This window comes from Jatropha curcas, chromosome 3 (genome assembly GCF_041381405.1).
Source record: "Jatropha curcas cultivar XTBG-Jc1 chromosome 3, XTBG_Jcur_1.0, whole genome shotgun sequence".
NCBI lineage: Eukaryota > Viridiplantae > Streptophyta > Magnoliopsida > Malpighiales > Euphorbiaceae > Jatropha > Jatropha curcas.
In genome coordinates this window covers 28621196-28641473 of record NC_143153.1, presented here as the reverse complement: position 1 = coordinate 28641473, position 20278 = coordinate 28621196, and the positions used below count along the sequence as shown (strand labels likewise).

General features: G+C 36.1%; 3 protein-coding genes across 3 annotated transcripts; all 3 read left to right on the top strand.

Annotated features, from left to right (window-relative positions):
* Nucleotides 1-287: 287 nt before the first annotated feature.
* LOC105641713 (tRNA/rRNA methyltransferase (SpoU) family protein) lies at nucleotides 288-3783 on the top strand. Its single transcript, XM_012226311.4, has 4 exons — nucleotides 288-735; nucleotides 1546-1843; nucleotides 2542-2592; nucleotides 3242-3783. Exons 1-4 carry the CDS (start codon nucleotides 416-418, stop codon nucleotides 3641-3643), a joined length of 1071 nt encoding a protein of 356 aa, XP_012081701.1. The 5' UTR covers nucleotides 288-415; the 3' UTR covers nucleotides 3644-3783.
* Nucleotides 3784-4394: 611 nt separating this feature from the next.
* Nucleotides 4395-8520, top strand: LOC105641712 (Exostosin family protein). Its single transcript, XM_012226310.4, has 5 exons — nucleotides 4395-5211; nucleotides 6080-6366; nucleotides 6918-7150; nucleotides 7943-8100; nucleotides 8259-8520. The coding sequence occupies exons 1-5, from the start codon at nucleotides 4669-4671 to the stop codon at nucleotides 8358-8360; spliced, it is 1323 nt and encodes a 440-aa protein (XP_012081700.1). The 5' UTR covers nucleotides 4395-4668; the 3' UTR covers nucleotides 8361-8520.
* A 10168-nt stretch (nucleotides 8521-18688) lies between these two features.
* On the top strand, nucleotides 18689-19372 carry LOC105641750 (uncharacterized). The gene has a single exon (XM_012226345.1). The coding sequence runs from the start codon at nucleotides 18689-18691 to the stop codon at nucleotides 19370-19372; it is 684 nt and encodes a 227-aa protein (XP_012081735.1).
* The last annotated feature ends 906 nt before the right edge of the window (nucleotides 19373-20278 follow it).

The following is a 20278-nucleotide window of genomic DNA, read 5'->3' as shown; positions in this document are numbered from 1 at the left end:
TTCGAGCTGAACATTTACACCCATGCACTCAACCGAACATTTACACCCTTGCACTCTGCTGCTAGGACAAAGATATTATTTTTAATTTCACTTATAAGACAATAATACTCAAAAAAAAAAAAAAAAAAAAAGAATTTTCATAAAAAATTGTATTATCTACATAACCTTAATAGAAAAAAAATAATAATTTACTTCTATATTTTCTTTTATCTTTTTCAAAAATTGAATTAAGATCCACAATCGGAATTGGTCTTACAGCCCGGTAAACGAACCAAACAGAATTATATCGAGCCAACTCGATAGGAACGTTCTTTAAACTGGACTTCTTTAAATTGAATTAAGAGCGAAGGCTCAATTGTAGAGCTCCAGTGGTGATGATGCACAGATTTTAGAGACAAAAGAAGAAGAAGAAGAAATGCAGAACTACTTATCGTGGGTGCCAACAGTTTCTCCTCCACCTCTGAACCTCTCAAATCCAAAGGCTAGGCTATTGACTGCTTCGCCAAATCATGCTCAAATTCAAATTCGAACAGAAAAAACATTTGAATATCGTTATTACGATAGTGATGGGGATATTAGTAGTTTGGCAGAGGTGAAGTTTCCATTACCATCCCATGTAAAATCCATAACAAGTACTTCAAACCCATTCGTCAAACACTGTGTCAAGCTCCGTCACAGCTCGTCTTATCGCCATTTTCATGGTTCAGCTCTTGTTGTGGGTACTACTCCAATCAGGTATCTTTTCAGTTCTTTCTGAAATTTTTTACTTCCTTACATCTCAAATTTCAATGTGGGTATCACATAAATCGACTCCATTCAAAGCGTCCTGGCTAAATAACTCTAAAATGTAGGCAATCGTTCTTTATCTTTGATTAGTGTGGATATTCTTACGGCTCAAATTACGGGTATTCATATCATTTGAGCATGCCATAGATGCATATTCTGTGATTTGTGCTAAATTTTTGTACATTTGCAATCCCTACTACTTGCAATCACACTTGTACTAACGATATTATCAACCTTCACTTGAACAATTTCGAATCATAGATTATGCAAATTGGATTCCTTGTTTCAAAGCTTAAAACGGGGCAACAACTTCTAGACTTTATTAGCCTTTACATATTGTTTGGATTAATTCCATATAAAATTCATTTCATTCCATATGGCTTTCATTTTTACTGAATTTTTATGTTTGGACTAACTATAGAGTTCATTTTAAATATGTAGCTTAACTAGGTTGTACTTAGCATGCATTAGTTTTAATAGCTTATTTCCTTGTTAAGTTTAGAGTTTATTCGATTTTCCAAGAATTCATTCAAGCATATTCATTCCGCAGAATATAAATCTAATTCTAAATGAATTTTCATTTATATCAAACAAGCTCAAATATTTACATTAGCAATTATTCAATTGAAGTTGTTTTTCTTATGTCATTTACTTGTCTGCAATTTCAGTCAACTTTAGCCTCACACTTGTTGATGTTCTCATCTGGCTTGTGTCACTATAAAGGAGTCCTTAGTACTTATGAGAAATGTATTCATACAGGGAGATACACAAATTTCAGAAGTCATTGGAAGAGAGGACTGTTGAAACAGAGTGTCTAATTCTTCTTGATAAAGCTAAGGTTCCTGAAGGACTTGACAGTTCGTCCAGTCGTACTCTGCGTGTGAGTGCCTTGGTGATGAAAAAGCTTTCACAGTTGCAATCTACAGAATCTATTGAAGCAATTGCCTTGATGAAGTTCCCCACCAGCTACTTTGTTGTAGATGATCATGAAAACAATGCAGATTGTTGGAAATGGTTCCCAACTCCACATCGAATTCTAGTTCTTGAGGGGATTCAGGTTATCCTAACTCATCTAGAACAGCGTTGTTTGGCTGATATAATGTTTCTTTTCTTCTTCCACTAGTTATGGTCCTAGAATAGAAGGAAGAATAAATTGAAGATAAAACATGTTGGGCCTGGGTATATGAATGCAACATATTAGTTGGCAATTTAACAGTGAAGTTATAGGGGGCATTGCTTGATATTTTGGTCAAAGCCTTGGGCTTTCTGCCATGGAGAGCATTTAGAATCTGCAGTTACTTCTTTTCCAAAATATTGGGGTGGGTCTGTATCCAAAGTCTATATAGCAAAATCCTACTAAAGGGAAAGGAGCCAGAAGTGGAGGGCACTTTTCCTTCTGCGTTCTTCCTATTTGACTGCAAAGGTTGAAAACTCAATTTCCTAAAGTGCCTTTGTCGTTTCACAGAAAAACAAACCCATCAACCCATTTTATACATAAGCCCTGGTGTATATAAAGCATGAAACTTTGTTGACTGGAACTACTTGTTATGCAGATAAACTGTAATCAGTTGAATCTCCTTGCATAATTACTTTCTCATACTCGCTTCATAAATTTTCTTTATGTGATGATCGAGTCACAAAATGCTATTTAGTTGTAGGGATTTTTTTTTTTTTTTTTAAATTTTGACTGCAGGCTTTATTTTGAGGAATTACCTAGACAATATATCACTAACTTACAAGTTTTGTTCACTGCAGGATCCAGGTAACCTTGGTACATTAATCAGATCAGCTGTGGCATTTAGATGGGTAAGCAAGAACCTGCTTACTCCAGTTTCTTTTTCTTTGCAGTTTACAAAATCATGTATCCCTTTTGCACCAATGATGATCCAGCTGGATTAACATTTTCAACAAATGTTACAGCATGCATTCATGTTGATCAACCTGATAGTTTGATCCTCTGTTCAATTGAGCATTAATCCCAATTTAGTTGGGTTGGCTTTATGGATCAATTTGTCCATTCTACTGTTTTAAAGCTACAACAACATAAATGTCTGGTTAATAAGCATTTTTTATTACTTAACCTAACAGTATCCAGGTCTGCCTCCAACAACTTCAATATGCTCAACCTTCCATACCATTTCAATCTGATACAGATGCAAACGGTTTGGACTATCTGAAAATTATTTACATAATTGTTTTCATTAAACTCTACTTGCCACATTTACCTATCAACATCAAGAAGGCAATGGCTGCCGTTATTGCAACCTATCAATCTTTTTCTTGCATCCGTATAATGAGCATCAGGTTCAGTGATGCCCTCCATCTAATTTCCTTTTCTGAATCTGATGTTTATTACAATAAATGCACTCCTTAGGTTTAGAGTCTAATTAAGTTGCTTTTTGCTAATTTTTTAACTTGAAACAGAAGATCTAATACTGTGGCTGATGGCTAACAGGGTGGGATTTTTATACTTCCTGGCTGTTGCGATCCATTCAATGACAAAGCACTCAAAGCTAGTCGAGGAGCCTCTTTTCAGGTACCTATAGTTTCAGGTAGTTGGCGTCATCTTGAAGCACTGAAAGATGAATTCCAAATGAAAATGCTTGCTGGCCAGCCAGCAAGTGATGATGAACTGAAACCAGTAGCAGAGTTGTCACAAGGGCTTGCAGATTCTTTAGCTGATACTCCATTATGCTTGGTTTTGGGCAGTGAAGGGCATGGCCTTTCGGAGAAATCCATGCGAGAATGTCAGCTTATAAGCATACCCATGGCAAGAAACTACGAGTCTCTCAATGTTGCTGTTGCTGGTGGCATTTTCTTGTATATGTTACAGCCTAAAAACCAGAGAATTCCTTAATGATTCATTTGTTTTGCTGAGCCAAAATTGCTATATCGTTTACACAAGTAGACGAGTTTTAGTTGCTTGACTCGGGCGAGTTTCGGAAACCTGTGTTGGGGTTAAATTTCAGACTCAGAACTGCTCATCATCTTGCCAAATTTTGATGGATAAAAAATTTCAATTTTTTATATTGAAAATTTAGGCTAAACTGGTCATTTTAAAATTAAATTGAACCTAATTTAGGTTTCGGATTTTAAACGAAATTGCCAACCATTACTGAAGAATGACGCATGAAAATAAAATTTTATTTTTTAAATAAATTATAAATTTAAAATAGAAAGAAATTTGTAAAATAACCATATTATGATTTTTTTTTTTTAAATTTTTATGTTTCACTTACATTATTTTTTCGTAATTAAATTTTACAAATGTAATATGAACTCTGTTATACAAAGTTAAGGGAGTTTCGATTAAAATTATTATCACGTTGTATTAATTGATTTGTCAAATTTAACAAGTTAAACTTTTTATCATTAAATGTTTTATTTGTCATTAAATATTTATAATATTTGATTATTTCACGTGATATTATATTATTTGATGGAGTTGTATTTATTACTGAATTGCTACTTAATTTCTCACTTAACCGAAAAATGTCTTTGGTGAAATTGTTAAATTTTATGGATGAATTAATGATTTTTTTAAAATAAGAGTTTTGGATCAAAATTAGGGACCCAAAAAGCAAATGTTGGATTAAAAATATTACAAATTAAAATTCAGGAGGCAACTGTTAATGTTCACCGGTGACAACCACGGCCCAAAGTAACCATGAAAGCTAGCAATAGTATACTGAAACCCATTTCCAGATTAACAGATACTACTAAGCTGAGAATCGTTAAATCTGATGCTAAAGAGTAAAAACTGAACTTCCTCAGCTCTCTTTCCAATCCTAACTCTTCACCACCACCACCATTTCGGACGGACGCTGATTACTCTTTATCATCAGTATATCCGGTAATCTACTTCCAAATATCCCGGCGATAATGGCCGGAAAGCTTCATCAACAAGCATGGTCATACATGTGTTCTCTACAAGGCTCTCTCCTTACTCTTGCAATCCTAACCCTAATTTCCTTCACTTACCTTACCTTTAACTCCTTTCAATCTTCTTCGTCCATCTCTTCCTTTTCTCCTCCTGTGGTCTCCAGCCCCGTCGTAGACCAGCCACTGATACAGATAAAAGATCAAGAAGAACCATTTGACAATGACACGAAAGGGAAAGAGGAATCATCCGACGATGGCACGAAAGGGAAAGAGGAACCGTTTGACGATGAAATGCCGGATCTATACCACTCGCCGAAGATTTTCAAGTTGAATTATGAGGAAATGGAGAGGAACTTCAAGGTTTATATATATCCGGATGGAGATCCCAACACCTACTATCAAACACCGAGGAAATTGACTGGAAAATACGCTAGCGAAGGCTATTTTTTCCAGAATATCAGAGAAAGTCGCTTTCGAACTGAGGATCCAGATCAGGCACACCTTTTCTTTATTCCGATCTCCTGCCACAAGATGCGAGGCAAGGTAAAGGTTTCCTTACTTACACTTGATGTATTAATAATTACTTATTATTTTTCGCTTTTTCTTCGGTAGAATGCACTGAATAATTACGACTTAATGTACATAACTTGCTTACTTAGGTGTGAAAGTTAATCAAGGTGTTCATGTGGAGAGTTCGTTTGTTATGTAACTCTAATTCAAATGATAATCAATGCTACTTAACTGATTATTAATTTACTTTCGTTTGTATTCTAGACTAATCAGAATGTATCTTCTTATTTGTAAATAATATGATGCTATTCAAGCAAATTGTTGATTTCTTTTATATAAATTTGACTATGCAGTTCCAATGCTAATGAGTATTTTTACTGGATGATTATGGCAAAGCCTATGATTAAAAGATAGAAGATCCTACTTCCCTTTGGCCTAAAACCTTGGCACGGATCCAAGTTAAAACTCCCTCACAAAGATCCAATGAAAAAGAAAGCACAAAAAAATTTCATGAATTCTGAAAATTCGAATGTTGATCTTGAAATTCAATGTGAAATGATTGTTTCTTATTAATGTGATTGTTGTGGCTGACTATTTTCATTAACTTTTACCTTTGTCGGATGTAGTTCTATGCCATGACAGATAATCATCTGCAATAGTTCATTTCCATATGATGTAGTCATTTGTTGATGTTATCATGTTTTGTTTCATGAACTGTTCTGCATATAATTTAACTGCTGATACTTCTTTCTTGAGAAATTGATGCCAGTTTGAAATTCAAACTGGCATCATAATAAAATTGGTTAAAATATTGAATTGGTTGGTCGCTTTTTAAGTTCCTTCTTCATAAAATTGGGATCCTTTATGTAGTGGTATATGATGAGTTCATCATTATGTTCAGGGCACATCCTATGAGAATATGACCATAATTGTTCAGAACTATCTGGAGGGTTTAATAGCTAAGTATCCCTATTGGAACAGAACACTGGGTGCAGATCACTTCTTTGTCACTTGTCATGATGTTGGTGTAAGGGCTACTGAAGGAGTTCCATTTCTTGTAAAGAATGCAATTCGAGTTGTGTGCTCCCCAAGCTATGATGTTGGATTCATTCCACACAAGGATGTTGCTCTTCCTCAAGTACTGCAGCCTTTTGCCCTTCCTGCTGGTGGAAACGATTTAGAGAAAAGGTAACATCACGAAACATGAACTTATGAACATGCTAGTCAGGTTATCCTGATTGTCACCGACTCTGATGTGTTTGCGACAAGTATGAGTTCATGTTATCTAATTCTAATGCTCAATGCAATTTAAGAGCTTAGTTCACTTGTATTCTGGTTGTGTTGCCAACCTGGGTCCATTCACTAATTTTGTCAAGGCTCTCTGGATACCTACCCCACTTCCTTATTTCTATGTTAATTTTTAGTCTCTTTCCCTTAATATTTGGTTGCTATATGGTAAAGATTGTTACAGCAGCATTTGCACCAAAAATAACTGAAGAACAGCAGCTTCATCCCTTCATGGATGATGAATTCAATCGCTGGTATCTTTAACATGGATTTTTGCTGTTATGTCTATGTTCATTTCTTGAGAATATTTTTTGAAGTATCTTTTTTTATGAGTGATTGTCTGTTTTATTTGCTCTGGGTCAATGAATGATACTGAAAGTGAATTTAATTATTTTGAACAGGATACTGTCTTTCCCTAACTTCTTTGCTTAACAAGAAGCATTTCTATGCAGGAAAGTACTTGGGTTTTGGGCAGGTCATAGAAACTCTAAAATTAGAGTTACTTTGGCACGAGTGTGGGAGAATGACACGGAGCTTTATGTTTTGAACAACAGAATAAACAGGGCTACTGGAGATCTATTGTATCAAAAGAGATTTTACATCACTAAATTCTGCATATGCCCTGGTGGTTCTCAGGTCAACAGTGCTCGCATAGCTGATTCAATCCATTATGGATGTGTTCCTGGTAAGTTTTGTAACTGGCGATCTATGTCTATTCCTTACACATATTTAAGGATAGGGTTAGTAAGCTTGTATTGGTTCACAACTTAGATGAAAGTCATTGTTTTACATCTCTAGCAAAGATCTCTAACTACTCTTTGACCCTCTCTTTCAAAAAATGGGAGGAGTCAATGATTGAAATGGATCTGTATTGAGACTCATATTTCCTTTTCTTTTTTCTCATTCCTTACCTGTGCACCTCTCGATATTTAAGTGGAGATTAGCAATCATGGTGCCTGGCCTTTAATAGTGTCATAGGGGCTAGTCCCTTCATACCTTAAGGGCCATGAACGCTTATTTTAATTTTTTTTTTTTGTTTTTTAAATGGTTGGCAAGATTCAAACTCTTAAATGCCTTTCTATAACAAGAGGGAGTGAAAGGACACAGGATGATTGGCTTTCTATATTACTGATTATGGCTTTTTTTGTTTGATTGTTCCCTAAATTTATGCATATCATTTTTTAAGACCTCTTTAGTTAGCATGAATGACCGTTTTAAATCTGTCCTTCTGGATGTAAAATTGGAGAGTGGTTATTTGCTGAAATAACAGTCTAACAACACATATTTGTTCCTGTGGTACAATACTATTTGGAGTTGCCAATCCGCATGCACCATCTGAGCAATGTCAAATACTTAAGTCATAAACCTGTCTTATTATTTTACATTTGAAAAGAATTGTAGTGGTTTGAACGTCAGGTTTGGATTTTAAAATATTGCAAGTCATTTTTGCTGAATTGTCTTGTCATTTCTTTTGCAGTAATCTTATCCAACTACTATGACCTGCCATTCAATGACATTCTTGATTGGCGAAAATTTGCTGTCATACTTAAGGAGCAAGATGTGTACCGACTCAAGCAAATTCTGAAGGATATATCTGATGATGAGTTTGTTACACTACATAAGAATTTAGTCAAGGTAACTTTGCTTTTCCTTTTTTTTTTTTTTTTTTTTTTTTTTTTTTTTTTTTTTAAATTAAAATATTTTTCTTATATAGCTAGCCAGATAAGCAACTTTAGATCCCATATGGCAACTTGGCATTACTGATGATAATTTTTCATGTCATGTTATATCAGGTCCAAAAGCACTTCCAATGGAATTCGCCTCCGATTAAATATGATGCGTTCCATATGGTCATGTATGATCTCTGGTTACGCCACCATGTTATCAAATATTAACTGGACAATATTTACGGCTAGTTGACTGTTGTATAACACTCTAGATGTTGCATGCTAACAGCCGAAAAGGCTTGTAGATTCCTGGTCTCATACATCATGACCCTTTGGAAGGGATATTGGAGCACAAGTATGTTAATGTCATTATTTGATTTGTTCTTTACATTCACCTTCTCATCTTTTATACTTGGATATGACCCTTGATTTCTTGTTCAAATACCCAATTCCATGTTTTCTCTCTCTTGAACCACTCAAAAACTTGGGAGAGAGAGGCTTGTGCAATTCTTGGACAGGCATCATCCAAGAAATAATGAAAGCAGCAAATATGCAACTGATCTATTTCCGTTTTGGTCATGTCATGTGATTATTGGCTTCAGTTATTAAGTTTGGGCAGAAGTCGTTCAAGTAGTGCTTGTCAGCCTCGGTAGCTTTCTAGCATTCCAATGCTATGACTATTAATTGGCCTCCAGGTCCGCACTTATTATATGCCAACACTTAATTCAATATCTTCGGAACTTTGCTAGAGCTCACTATTGATGGATGAAATTTAGGTCCTAACGCCATCTTATAAAGAAAGCTCTCTATAGGTGATTTGGCAGACTTCGCTGCTCATTTCTTTGGCTTGTTGGAGGTGAGGAGTAGGAAGGGAAATTCTATAAAAGCCAAATTGAAGTTCCAGAGAAAATGGTGGGTGGTTTAAAAACAATCTCTGAAAAAAAGTAATTTATTGAGTGCATCATAGCTATTCATGTCACATCCCTGAAATTGAGCAGGAGAGAAAGGATTGTATTATTGCATTTCGGTTAATTCATTTCATTGCAGTTTGATTTTAAATTTAAAAATTTTGTGAATTCAAATTCGTAAAACCGAATAAATTGATCAGTATACGCCTCATTTCATGATAATTCTTGCAATTGATGACAAAGGATTAGAGTGTCATATTCTTTACTGTTCTAGGAAACTGAAGTGATGACAAAATCGGAAAATTTGTTGGTTTGGTGATTTTTAAGTTGTAGATGTAAGTCGGAGCTAAGTTTTAGAGATTCAATTAATAGGAATTGGATGCAAAATCCAAGCAAGCAACTGGCAAAACCAATCGATTATTAGCTTCTACTATTTGGCATGGATGTACGGTTAACAAATTACATTTTATAAAAATGTCTTTGTAGTAAGTAGTATATGCATTTTCATGAGAATTTAGGTGAACCTAGTTCAGTTTACTCACCATGTTGAGAAGTATTCAATAATTTAAAAAAGCGATATATATTTTGTCGATTACATGTTTTAATAAGTAACAAGTTACCTTCAAAAATAATTAATTTATCTAATTTAAAATTCATCATGTGTGAGTATACTGTAATTTATTTAACTTATGTAATACGTAATTATTTGCAAGTCATGAGGGTAGCTACACAGTGAGCTAATTTCCTTCTCTTAAGTTCTACTCTACTGAAAAACAATGCAAATTTATTAAGTGGAATAAACTTATTTATTTTGAAATTGACGGACACTGAGGGACGGGTGGAGCCCGTCGTCCAACTAATTAAAATATTTTTGACTTTGACCTTCTTAATTTTTAAAATTTATTTCTTAGCCCTCTGTTTTTAGAGAGATTATGGGTTCATAATGCATACTAGCTGACCTTGTTCATCTTCTTCATATGCATTATTGCCATAGTTGTCTATTTAATTTCACATATCAGCCTTCTTTCTTTCCCTTTAGGTCTCGTCAAATCCGACTAAAACTCAGTTTTCATTCTCTTCGCCACTCATTTCATGAGTTGCCAACAAAGAATTTTACATTTCTTTTAAAATTGAAATATGTGGTAAACGTGTTTATATATACAATTCAAAAAACGTGTGTATACATACACACACATACAATTCTGATATAAATTTTGCCTAAGTGTATGTAAATCATAGTTTAAATTTGAAAGGAGTTTCAAGTAACAAAATATTATGAATTCAAGGACTCGTTTGGTTTAGATATTAATACTAGCTTATAGTTGATAGTGATTGCTTATAGACTATAGCTGTTAGTTGATGACTGATAGGGGTTATCTGATAAATATTGATGTTTAGTAAAGTTTCAGTAACTAGTATTGTAAATGTACACTGACATCCGTTAAGAGCATAATTATTTTTATATATTATTATGTATAATGTATATAATTTTTAAACCTTTAAGGTAAATATTTTTTTCCCTTTAAAAAATATTAATCTTTTAAAAAATATTTTATTCATAATTATTTTTACAAAATTAATTAAGTCCAAATATGATATAAATACAAATCAATTAGTGGTTAATATGGAAAAACTCCAAAATGTAACTGATTAAAACATGATCGGACTCATATCACCTGTTAGCTACTAACTAAAATCTTTACCAAACCCCTCAACTTAATTTTTAGGTACTAACATCTTTACCAAACACCTCAACCTAATTGTTAAGTACGAACCGTTAATGTCGTCGGATAAGGCTTTCAAAATAGGACAATTTAAACCGGTCAATTCCAATCGTTTTTTAAGATGAGATAATTATACTAATAGGGTTTTGAACTTTATTAGTTTTCTATTTTAATATTTCAATCTTATTTTTTGTTAATTAGGTGTTTAAATGGATTTTTTAAATTAAATCTGTATAATTAAATTTTTGTTTACAATTTTACTCAATAAATAATATCATACATAAATATCAATTCATTTAATCTTTATTTCTTTTTTTTTTAACTTTATATTATTTTATATTTTTTCTTTTTCCAAAATAAATCTTAAGACTTTCTTACAATTATCTTTTTGTTTCAAAATAAAATAAATTAAAATAGAGAGAATAACACAAAGAGAGAAAGATGAAACTCTAAATAAATGAATGAAATGATAAAGTTGTAGCTTAAGTTTTGCACTAATTATAATAACTTAATAGACTTTTGAATAAATTCTAAATGATTTAATTAGTAATTGATGACTAATTTGCCCAACTCAAATTATATAAACATTATATGGGATTAAAAAATTTCAAATTAAGATAGAGAAAGTAGGAAAGTGGAGAAAATTAGTTCCATATCTGGGTTTTTTTTTCTTACTTTATGCATGAGAGCCTTTCGATAGCCGTCTTGTGATTTACAATTGTAAGCCATGACAAGACACGATCATGGCAGATCTGGAATTGGGATGGGGAACCTCCTGGTAGCTGATGATGAAGAGGTCCCCTTTGACCTTGTTGGTACACCTCGTCAAATAACCAATCAATCAATCACTCCCTGTGTCTGGTTGGACATCTGCTCAAAGATAGGAGAGTTAATTATGCAGCCATGAAGAGCACTCTGGCAAGTGTGAGGAGACCAGGTCGAAGGATATGTATTACGAAGATTGAACCAAAGGTATCTTCTCTCTTCCAATTTTTTCATAAGGTGGATGTGAATAGGGTATGGAATAGGGGTCCTTGGACGTTTAATAATCATTTGCTTATTCTTCAAAAGATTCCAACAAGGACAAATCCTTTAGAGGTGCAACTCTTTTATGTGGAGCTATGGGTTCAGATTCATGATCTGCCTATTGGTCATGTCTAAAACTATGGTAAAACAATTTGGCAACTTTATTGGAACTTTTATCTCGTATGATCCTAACAATGATTCTGGTGGTTGGAGAAGGTATATGTGTATAAGAGTCTGCATGGATGTTCGAAAACCTCTTAACATTGGAAAAAGATTCGAGATTTTACTGGGAGCTTGAGAAGCGTGAATTTTCGGTATGAAAAATTGCCAACTTTTTATTTCATTTGTGGCCTTCTCGGACACAATGAACAGTTTTGCGAGCAGCTCTTTCATGTGAATGAGGTGGAGGTTCAACGAGGGTGGGGAGTCTGGCTTAGGGCGAATTTACGGCAGTCCGATATGGAGAAGGAGGATCGGTAATGGTTCAGGGATCCTTAGGGTGGCTAGTTGCATAAGGGAAGTGGACTGTGTGATCCTGTTGCGCCGTCGTCAGGGGCTTTGGTTTGAGAGGGTTCTAATGATACTGGTGGAGTCAATCACTTCAATAATCAAGTGGAGTTAGTAACAACTACAACTACTAGTGGGCTTATGTCGCAGCATGTCGACCCTATAGACAATGAGTCTGATGCATTGGATTTGGGAAAAGGGAAAAAAAGGCCTAGGGTTGAAAAGCTTGCTGACCCAATGCTAATTGTGGAGCAAGATGGGCTCGGTGTAGATACTCTGGTTGCAACTAGTGAAGGGTTGAATATGTTATCGGTGGGACCTGAGGTTCAGGCCTGCCGGGCCTAGTGAATCTCCTAAGTTGGAATTGTCGGGGCTTGGGCAATCCCTGGTCAGTTTTAGCTCTTAATAAGCTTGTTAGAAGATAGAAGCCCAATGTAGTTTTTTTAATAGAAACTTTAGTTAAGAAGAATAAAATAGATGAAATAAGGCTGCGTCTTAAGTTTGAAGGGTCGTTCTCAGTGGATAGCATTGGCAGAAGCGATGGTTTGGCTCTTCTTTAGAAGAATAAAAACCAAGTGCAACTTGCATTTTTTTTTCATCCCATTTTATTGATTTGAAGATAGTTATGGAGGATGGCATTGCATGGAGATTGACTGGGTATTATGGGTATGCAGACAAAAGTAGAAGGAGAGAGTTTGGGATTTGCTATGGAGTCTCTCATGAACATGTTGTGTGCTGAGGATAAGAAAGGGGTAGTGGATCATCCTCCATCTTTGTTTAGGGGCTTTAAAAAAGCGGTGGATGATTGTAATCTTATTGATCTCCTCTCCTGGGATACCCTTTTACTTGGATTAGTGATAGGGGGCAGGGAAAGTAGAAGAGAAGTTAGATCGCACTATGTTCACACAATCATGGCTTGATTTATTTCTGACCTATTCTCTTATTAATTTGTTAACTTCGACGTCTGATCACTCTCCTTTGTAGCTTGTGTTGAAGCAAGACTCTCAACGCTGTCGTATCCATCGTTTTCGATTTGAAAATGCATGGACACTAGAGCCATAGTTTTTTTCTACAGTTGATGGATGGTGGAGAGCTGTTGATCCTACTATAGGTAGTTTAGATCGTATTGATGCGCTGGGTAATTTTTTCTCAGTTTGGGGATGCTCTCTGCATAACAATTTTAGGAAGGATATTTCTATTCTTTAGGCGAAACTGGACAAGCTTTGAAATGATCAAATTAATGATATGGCTTCTGTGATTACATGAGAACGTGATGATTTAAATCAGATTCTAGCCCTGGAAGAGTAATATTGGAAACAACAGTTGAAAATCATATGGTTGTAGCAGGGTAACTCCAATAGTCATTTCTTCCATGCTTCGGCAACAACAAGGGCTCGGGTGAATCGCATTCATAGGCTGAAGGATTCTCATGGTATATGGTGTGATACTGATGCTGCTTTAACCGATAGTGAAGGACTATTTTGAGAATCTTTTTGTGGGATCCACAGGTATTTATGATGAGGTGTTGAGTTCTGTTAATCCAGTTGTCTTTGAGGCAGATAAAGACTTGCTGGTTACTCGTTTTAAGGTTGAAGAATTTAGAACAACAGCATTTCAGATGCATCCCAATAAAGCTGCTGGTCCTAATGGGTTAATACCATGTTTTTTCCAAAAGATGTGATATGTGGTGGGTGTTGATGTCTTTCAAAGTTGTCAACAATGGCTCCAGACTGGTACGTTTCCTTCTCATTAAATGATACTATTATTATCTTAATTCCAAAATTAGCTAGCCCTGAAACTGTCAAAGATCTTAGACCCATTTCGCTCTGTAATATTTTATATAAAATCTTGGCCGAGGTCTTAGCTAACAGGCTGAAGGTGTTATTAGGGAAGGTTATCTCAGATTTTAAATATGCTTTTATACTAGGTAGATTGATCACAAATAATGTGTTATTGGCTTTTAAACTCATTCATTCCATGAAAAGGAAAGTGTCGGGGAAGGAAGGTACTGTTGCTTTTAAGATAGACATTAGCAAAGCCTGTGATAGGGTGGATTGAGGGTATCTTAAGGCTATCATGCTTAAAATGGGTTTTTGTTTGAGGTGGGTTGACTGGGTTATGTTGTGTGTGCCCACATTCAGGTATAAGGTTGCTCTCAATGGCTCTGAGGTTGGCCCTATTGTTCCTGCTAGGGGTTTACGGCAAGGGGACCCTTTATCTCTTTACCTTTTCATTCTGTTTGCTGAGGGGTTATTCGCAATGATTCATAAAGCAGAGCTAAGGGGTGATTTACATGGGTGTTGTGACATCCTACCGAGTTGAGTCTTTGCATTGAGTCGAGTCTTGCATTGAGTTGAGTCGAGTTGAACCAAACCTGGTTGGGGTAGAAAGAGATTAGAAGTGGACTTATTTGCATATAAAGGTTAGGACTTGTTTGCATTAAAATATACAGCTTGTGTATTAAGTTGTAGCCTTTGTACACTTGAGGTACCAATTGGGGAGTTTACACAGCCAAGTCATTTCATCTAGAGACTACCCATTCTTATCAACTCACTTTCCCATTTTCCCGTTTCTCCTTCTCTTCTTACTTGTCCCGCCCATTTTCTTTCAATTGTCAACATAGTTAAGCGTTAAGTCAACTTCAAGTAAGTAGAATTCCTTGAAGTGTGATGTTGTTTCCTATTTCATTTAGTTCTATTGGAGATGAGTTATGAGAATTCTTGTGTATAGGAGAAGAAAGTTCAAAAGGTGCAGAAAAGAGAAGCTAGAACAGAGCTCACGCGTTTTTGGAGTAAAGGTTTGATATCTCTTGATTTTTATCATCTTCTTTGCATGAGAATTTGTGAAGTGTGTTACTATTGAGACAATATATTGCTTTATGTTGGAGAATGGTAGTGGTGAGAAAACAGGGGAGGTATTGAGTTTATGTTGAAAACAGGGGAGGACTTCATCTTGATTTTGACCCCATTTAATGAGGGAATTAGGAAGTGTCATAGAAGAGTTATTTGTTCCTCTATGTGTTAGCTTTGCATGGGTTTTTGAATCACCCAAATTGGATTTGTATATTGAGAGATATGACCAAAAGAGCGCAGATTGCGCAGGCTGGAAACGCGTCGCGACCTAGCACTGCGTAGGCTGGAAGCACGTCGCGCGCTCGCGACTTTGCACTGCGCGCGCGCGACTTCCACTTCAAACTCACTGACTCTCATTTTGCTCTTCTCGCGCTCGCGACCTTGCAAGACGCGATCGCGAAGTTGGCCCTTGGCCTGGAAGCGCTCGCGACTTGCACTGCGCGCTTGCGTAGTTGGCATGAAAACTCTCTGACTCTCAATTGGCATATTACGCGATCGCGACTCTCAAGTGCGCGCTCGCGTAGTTGGCATGAAAACTCACTGTCTCTCATTTGGCACACTACGCGCTCGCGACTTTCAAGTACGCGATCGCGACTTGTGCCTGATAACACACTGTCTCTTATTTTCTGCATCTCGCGCTCGCGACTTCCACAGGCGCGCTCGCGACTTGGTTTTTCCTGCATTTTTGGACTTTCTTTTTCTATGTAATTGGGTTCTTTGCTCAACTTGTATGCATCCAATCATTTCAAAACAAAAAGACAACATTAGAACATGTATCAAAACAACATCCAAGCATGCAAATGATGTGAAATCACATGAACATTATAATTTATGAAGTGATGAACTATTACTATGATGTTGTGTTATACATTTGACATACCAACATTATGCTCCATTGAGGTTAGGTAGAAACCATGTCGATAAGGCCATGTCGCGACATAGGATAGCAGATCTGCGCCTCATACAGTTTGTTACTCCGGCTACAGGCCGTTGAGTGGATATGATTATATGGGCCATAGCAGCCAAGTATACAGTATTCATCCAGTTTATACAGTTTTTCTTATCACCTCGGTTTCACTATAACCTTATGGAGCCATACAGATATTTTAACTTGCTACTGCATGAATCATACAGTAAAATAAACAGTAAGAAAGATCATTAAGGTAAAATGAAAGCCGCATGTTATGTGTGATTATATGTGCTTACATAATGCTTTTTGCTTATATGTGTGCTTATTGTTGTTTTATGTTGAGATATCCACTGAGCTTTATTTGCTCAGCGAGTTACCTGTTTAACTCGCAGGTTTTGAGATTGGTCCGTAGAGGGTCCGTTTACAACTGCTGCCGTTCATCTATAGAAGACTCGGTCTTCAGGGTAGAAACTCATTTTGTTATTCTTTTTATGGCATGTACAGGGCACACAGTTGGGCCCAATCCATTTTGTAACTAGTATCATGTCTTGTAAATATTCAGTACCTTAGTACTATAAGCAATCTCAGTATGATATTAGATTCATTATACATTATGATTTCAGCATGTCAGTTCATTCAGTCAACCAGTTTGTAGCGTCTCGGCTCGGTTTATTCGGGTTTACGGGTGGACCGAGAAGGGGTGTTACAGGTGTAGGGTAAGAAGACAGGCTCCTAGTATTTCCCACCTCTTCTTTGCTGATGATAGTTTGCTATTTTTTAAGGCCTCCATTTTTGAATGTAGCACTATCAAAAACATCCTAGATAAATATGGAAATGTGTCTGGGCAAGCTATAAACTTTCAAAAACCTGGAATCTTTTTTTATCTCCAACGTCAGGGGGAATATTAGGGATAATATTTGTTCTAGCCTGGGGGTTTATGCTCCTATAGACCATAGCAAGTATCTAGGCCCTCCTTCGTTGGTGGGATGAAATAAGAAAGGGGTGTTTGCTTTTCTCCGGGATAGGCTTTGGAAGTGTTTACATGGTTGGAAAAATAAGTTCTTGTTGAAGGCATGAAAGAAGTTCTTTTAAAAGCTGTGGCACAAGCTATACCTTCTTACTGTATAAGTGTTTTCCTTCTCCAGGTCTCTCTTTGTGATGAGCTACAGAAGATGATGAATTCTTTTTGGTGGGGGGTCTCAAGGGGAAGATAGAAAAGGGATCCATTGGCTTGGTTGGGATCATAAGTGCATGCCTAAATCTCAAGGAGGTATGGGTTTCCGGCATGTTAATCACGTTAATCTAGCTCTTCTTGGTAAACAAGGTTGGCGCATTTTATCCAACGAGTCTTCTCTTTTGTCTTGTATTTACAAAGCAAAATATTTTCCATCAGGGAATTTTCTAGATTTGACTTTTGGGGCCCAATCCTAGCTTTATTTGGAGAAGCATATTGGAGGCTAAGAAATTATTAGATGAGGGTGTTAGATGATGTGTTGGGATGGGGATAGGATTCGGGTGTGGCATGATCCATGGATTCCGTCTTTTGGGGGCTTTCGAGTTCTTTCACCAGTATTGGAGGGCATGTAGGATCTGGTTGTGGCAAATTTAATGTAGGGGAACGCTTGCTTGTGGGATGACATTCTTATTAGGGGGGTTTTTGCTCCCGTTGAAGTGGAGAGTATATTAGCTATTCCGTTGAGTTTGCAGCGGGTTAATGATATGGTTTTATGGCATTGGAATAAACGTGGTCAATTTGATGTGAAGTCAGCCTATAGGTTAGCTATTCCTAGTTTAGTTCAAGAAGAGAGGGGAGAGTGGAAGAAGCTTTGGGGCTTGAAGACTCTGCCAAAAGTAAAGCATTTTCTTTGGCGAGCTACGAGAAATTTACTTCCTACTCGGTCAAGGTTAAATCAGAGAGGAATAGCTGTGTTTGATGCCTGTGATATATGTGGTGCCCCTGAAATGATTTGTCATGTTCTCCTTCATTGTCCAAAGGCGATTCTGCGTATCCAGAAAATTTCCATGCAAATCCCTACTGTGGTTGATGATGATCTTTTGAGTTGGCTGGGTTTGTTAGCTGGTTTGGTGGATGAGGTAGAACGGTTACGTGAATGGAATAGACGATTATACTCCGTCAGGAGTTGTGATCGATGAAATTTTATCTAACGAATAAAATAGAGAACTAAGCTCTCAAAGATGTTATTGATACGAATAATGATCAAAGATAATGAATACCGTCAATAATACAAAGTAACATATTTATAGGTTTAGGCTAAAAGTTATAAAACCCTAAAAATAATAAAACCCTAAAAATAACACAAAATTCATAAATAAACTAAACCCAATTGAGGGAGGCGGCACGGGCGTGCCGTAGATTCTTAGAGGCTAGCACAGGGCGTGCTTGGCATGACATGGGCGTGCGGGAACTTGATTCTTCATAGTCTCGTCAGCACAGACGTGCTTGACATGGCATGGGCGTGCCTCTGTTTCTTGGTCTTGGGCGTGTCTATCATCCTGGATTTTTAGAGTCTGGCACAAGCATTTTGAGATAGCACGGCCGTGCTCCTTCTTCTTGGATTTGCAATGATCCAAGTTTTCCATATACTTAAGTGCCAGTTACTTCGCATCAATGGATAAGACGTTGGTGGAGGATTTAGTAGTGTTGTTATGGTTCCTATGGTATAATAGGAACCTCTTGGTCTGGAAAGGGACCAATAATTCTCCAAATATTATTGTTGCTCAGGCTGGTCGTTTTTTTCAGGACTGGCGTACTGCTCAGATTGCACATACTCCTTCCCCCTGCAGTAGTTGCCCTGTGCTGCACAGAAGTTGGACTCCACCATGTCCTGGTTCCTTAAAACTTAATGTGGATGCATCTGTGTTTGCTGACTTGAATTGTACAGGATTTGGTGCTCTGCTGCGTGACTCCAGGGGTAGATTTATAGTGGCTGTCACAGGGACTGTGGCTGGCAATCGCACTCCTCGTATGGCAGAAGCTATTGGACTAAGAGAGGTTTTATCTTGGCTTAAAACACAGCAGTTTGGGTCGGTGGTCGTTGAATTGGACGCGCACGAAGTTTGTCATGTTTTATCTGATAATGCTGGAGATTGTTCAGAGTTTGGGTTAGTAGTTAGTGATTGTAAATTTTTAGGAGTAGAGGCTAATGTTAGCTCCTTCTATTGGGTAAGAAGACGAGTTAATACTGTTGCTCACAGTTTGGCTAGGGTGGCGTATTTACATACTGGTCTTCATATTTGGAATTCTCTTCCAAGTCAGGTCTTTGATATTGTTACTACTGAAATGATTCATTAATAATATTCCTTTTTCAAAAAAAAAAAAAAAGTAGGAAATCGGAGGATATAGGAAAATATCAATTTGATAAATTAGGCTGACTTGGTTAAAATTTTATTTTTCCATCCATTTCAACTTGCCATATCAGCTGTCTTATTAACCTTCCAGTCATAGTCATTTTTGTATTATAAGCATAGAGAATGAGACAATTTTAAGTGAGAAAATTAAGATGAGAGACCATAAAGTAATAACTCCGTAAATTAACGACAGGTGAAAATAAACCACTAATTTCCAAAGTATATATAAACATTATAACATTCCAAATTATATATTGACATCTTCTATAGTATAAATATATATATCTTTATAGTATTATTCTTATAAGATTTTGATTAAAGACTTCAAAAAATTCAACTTATTTAAATCCTCATGATTGTAGCTGAGTTCAACAATGGCAGCCTTTGAAGTATATATCCTAATTGTATTTGCATTTTAACAAAAAAAAAAAAAAAAAAAAAAAATTCATACGTTTTCTGTCATTACAATCTCTACTTCACCTGATTTGATTGGTTATGTAAAGAAAAGAAAAAGAGAGAGAGAGTAATCTATACATATAAGTCATGTTTGAATGAATTAAATACATCAGAATGATACAGAATAGGCCATGCGGTGTTGAAATTTGTATACTCGACAAATTTGTAAACATATTATTTTGTATAACAGTCAAGATTTTAAACAAGGTTACCTAATTTTAATAATAAGTGTTTATTTTATTAGTATTTGAAGCAGACAATAAACGTATTCTTATATCATTAAGTTGATTAATTTCTTAATTCCTATTAATCTTCCAGTTATTATTTAAAATTAGTAGGTACTTAATCTTCTAATTACGTGAAGAAGAAATAGGACTAATCAGTAGGTACTTAT

What these genes read in the sequence shown, in the direction of transcription:
- LOC105641713 (XM_012226311.4), top strand. Translation starts at nt 416, where the DNA reads ATGCAGAACTACTTATCGTGGGTGCCAACAGTTTCTCCTCCACCTCTG. An exon ending in GTGGGTACTACTCCAATCAG is followed by an intron (nt 736 to 1,545) that starts GTATCTTTTCAG and finishes GTATTCATACAG; the next exon opens with GGAGATACACAAATTTCAGA. An exon ending in CAGCTGTGGCATTTAGATGG is followed by an intron (nt 2,593 to 3,241) that starts GTAAGCAAGAAC and finishes GATGGCTAACAG; the next exon opens with GGTGGGATTTTTATACTTCC.
- LOC105641712 (XM_012226310.4), top strand. Translation starts at nt 4,669, where the DNA reads ATGGCCGGAAAGCTTCATCAACAAGCATGGTCATACATGTGTTCTCTA. An exon ending in GGAAACGATTTAGAGAAAAG is followed by an intron (nt 6,367 to 6,917) that starts GTAACATCACGA and finishes ATTTCTATGCAG; the next exon opens with GAAAGTACTTGGGTTTTGGG. An exon ending in TACATAAGAATTTAGTCAAG is followed by an intron (nt 8,101 to 8,258) that starts GTAACTTTGCTT and finishes ATGTTATATCAG; the next exon opens with GTCCAAAAGCACTTCCAATG.
- LOC105641750 (XM_012226345.1), top strand. Translation starts at nt 18,689, where the DNA reads ATGGATAAGACGTTGGTGGAGGATTTAGTAGTGTTGTTATGGTTCCTA.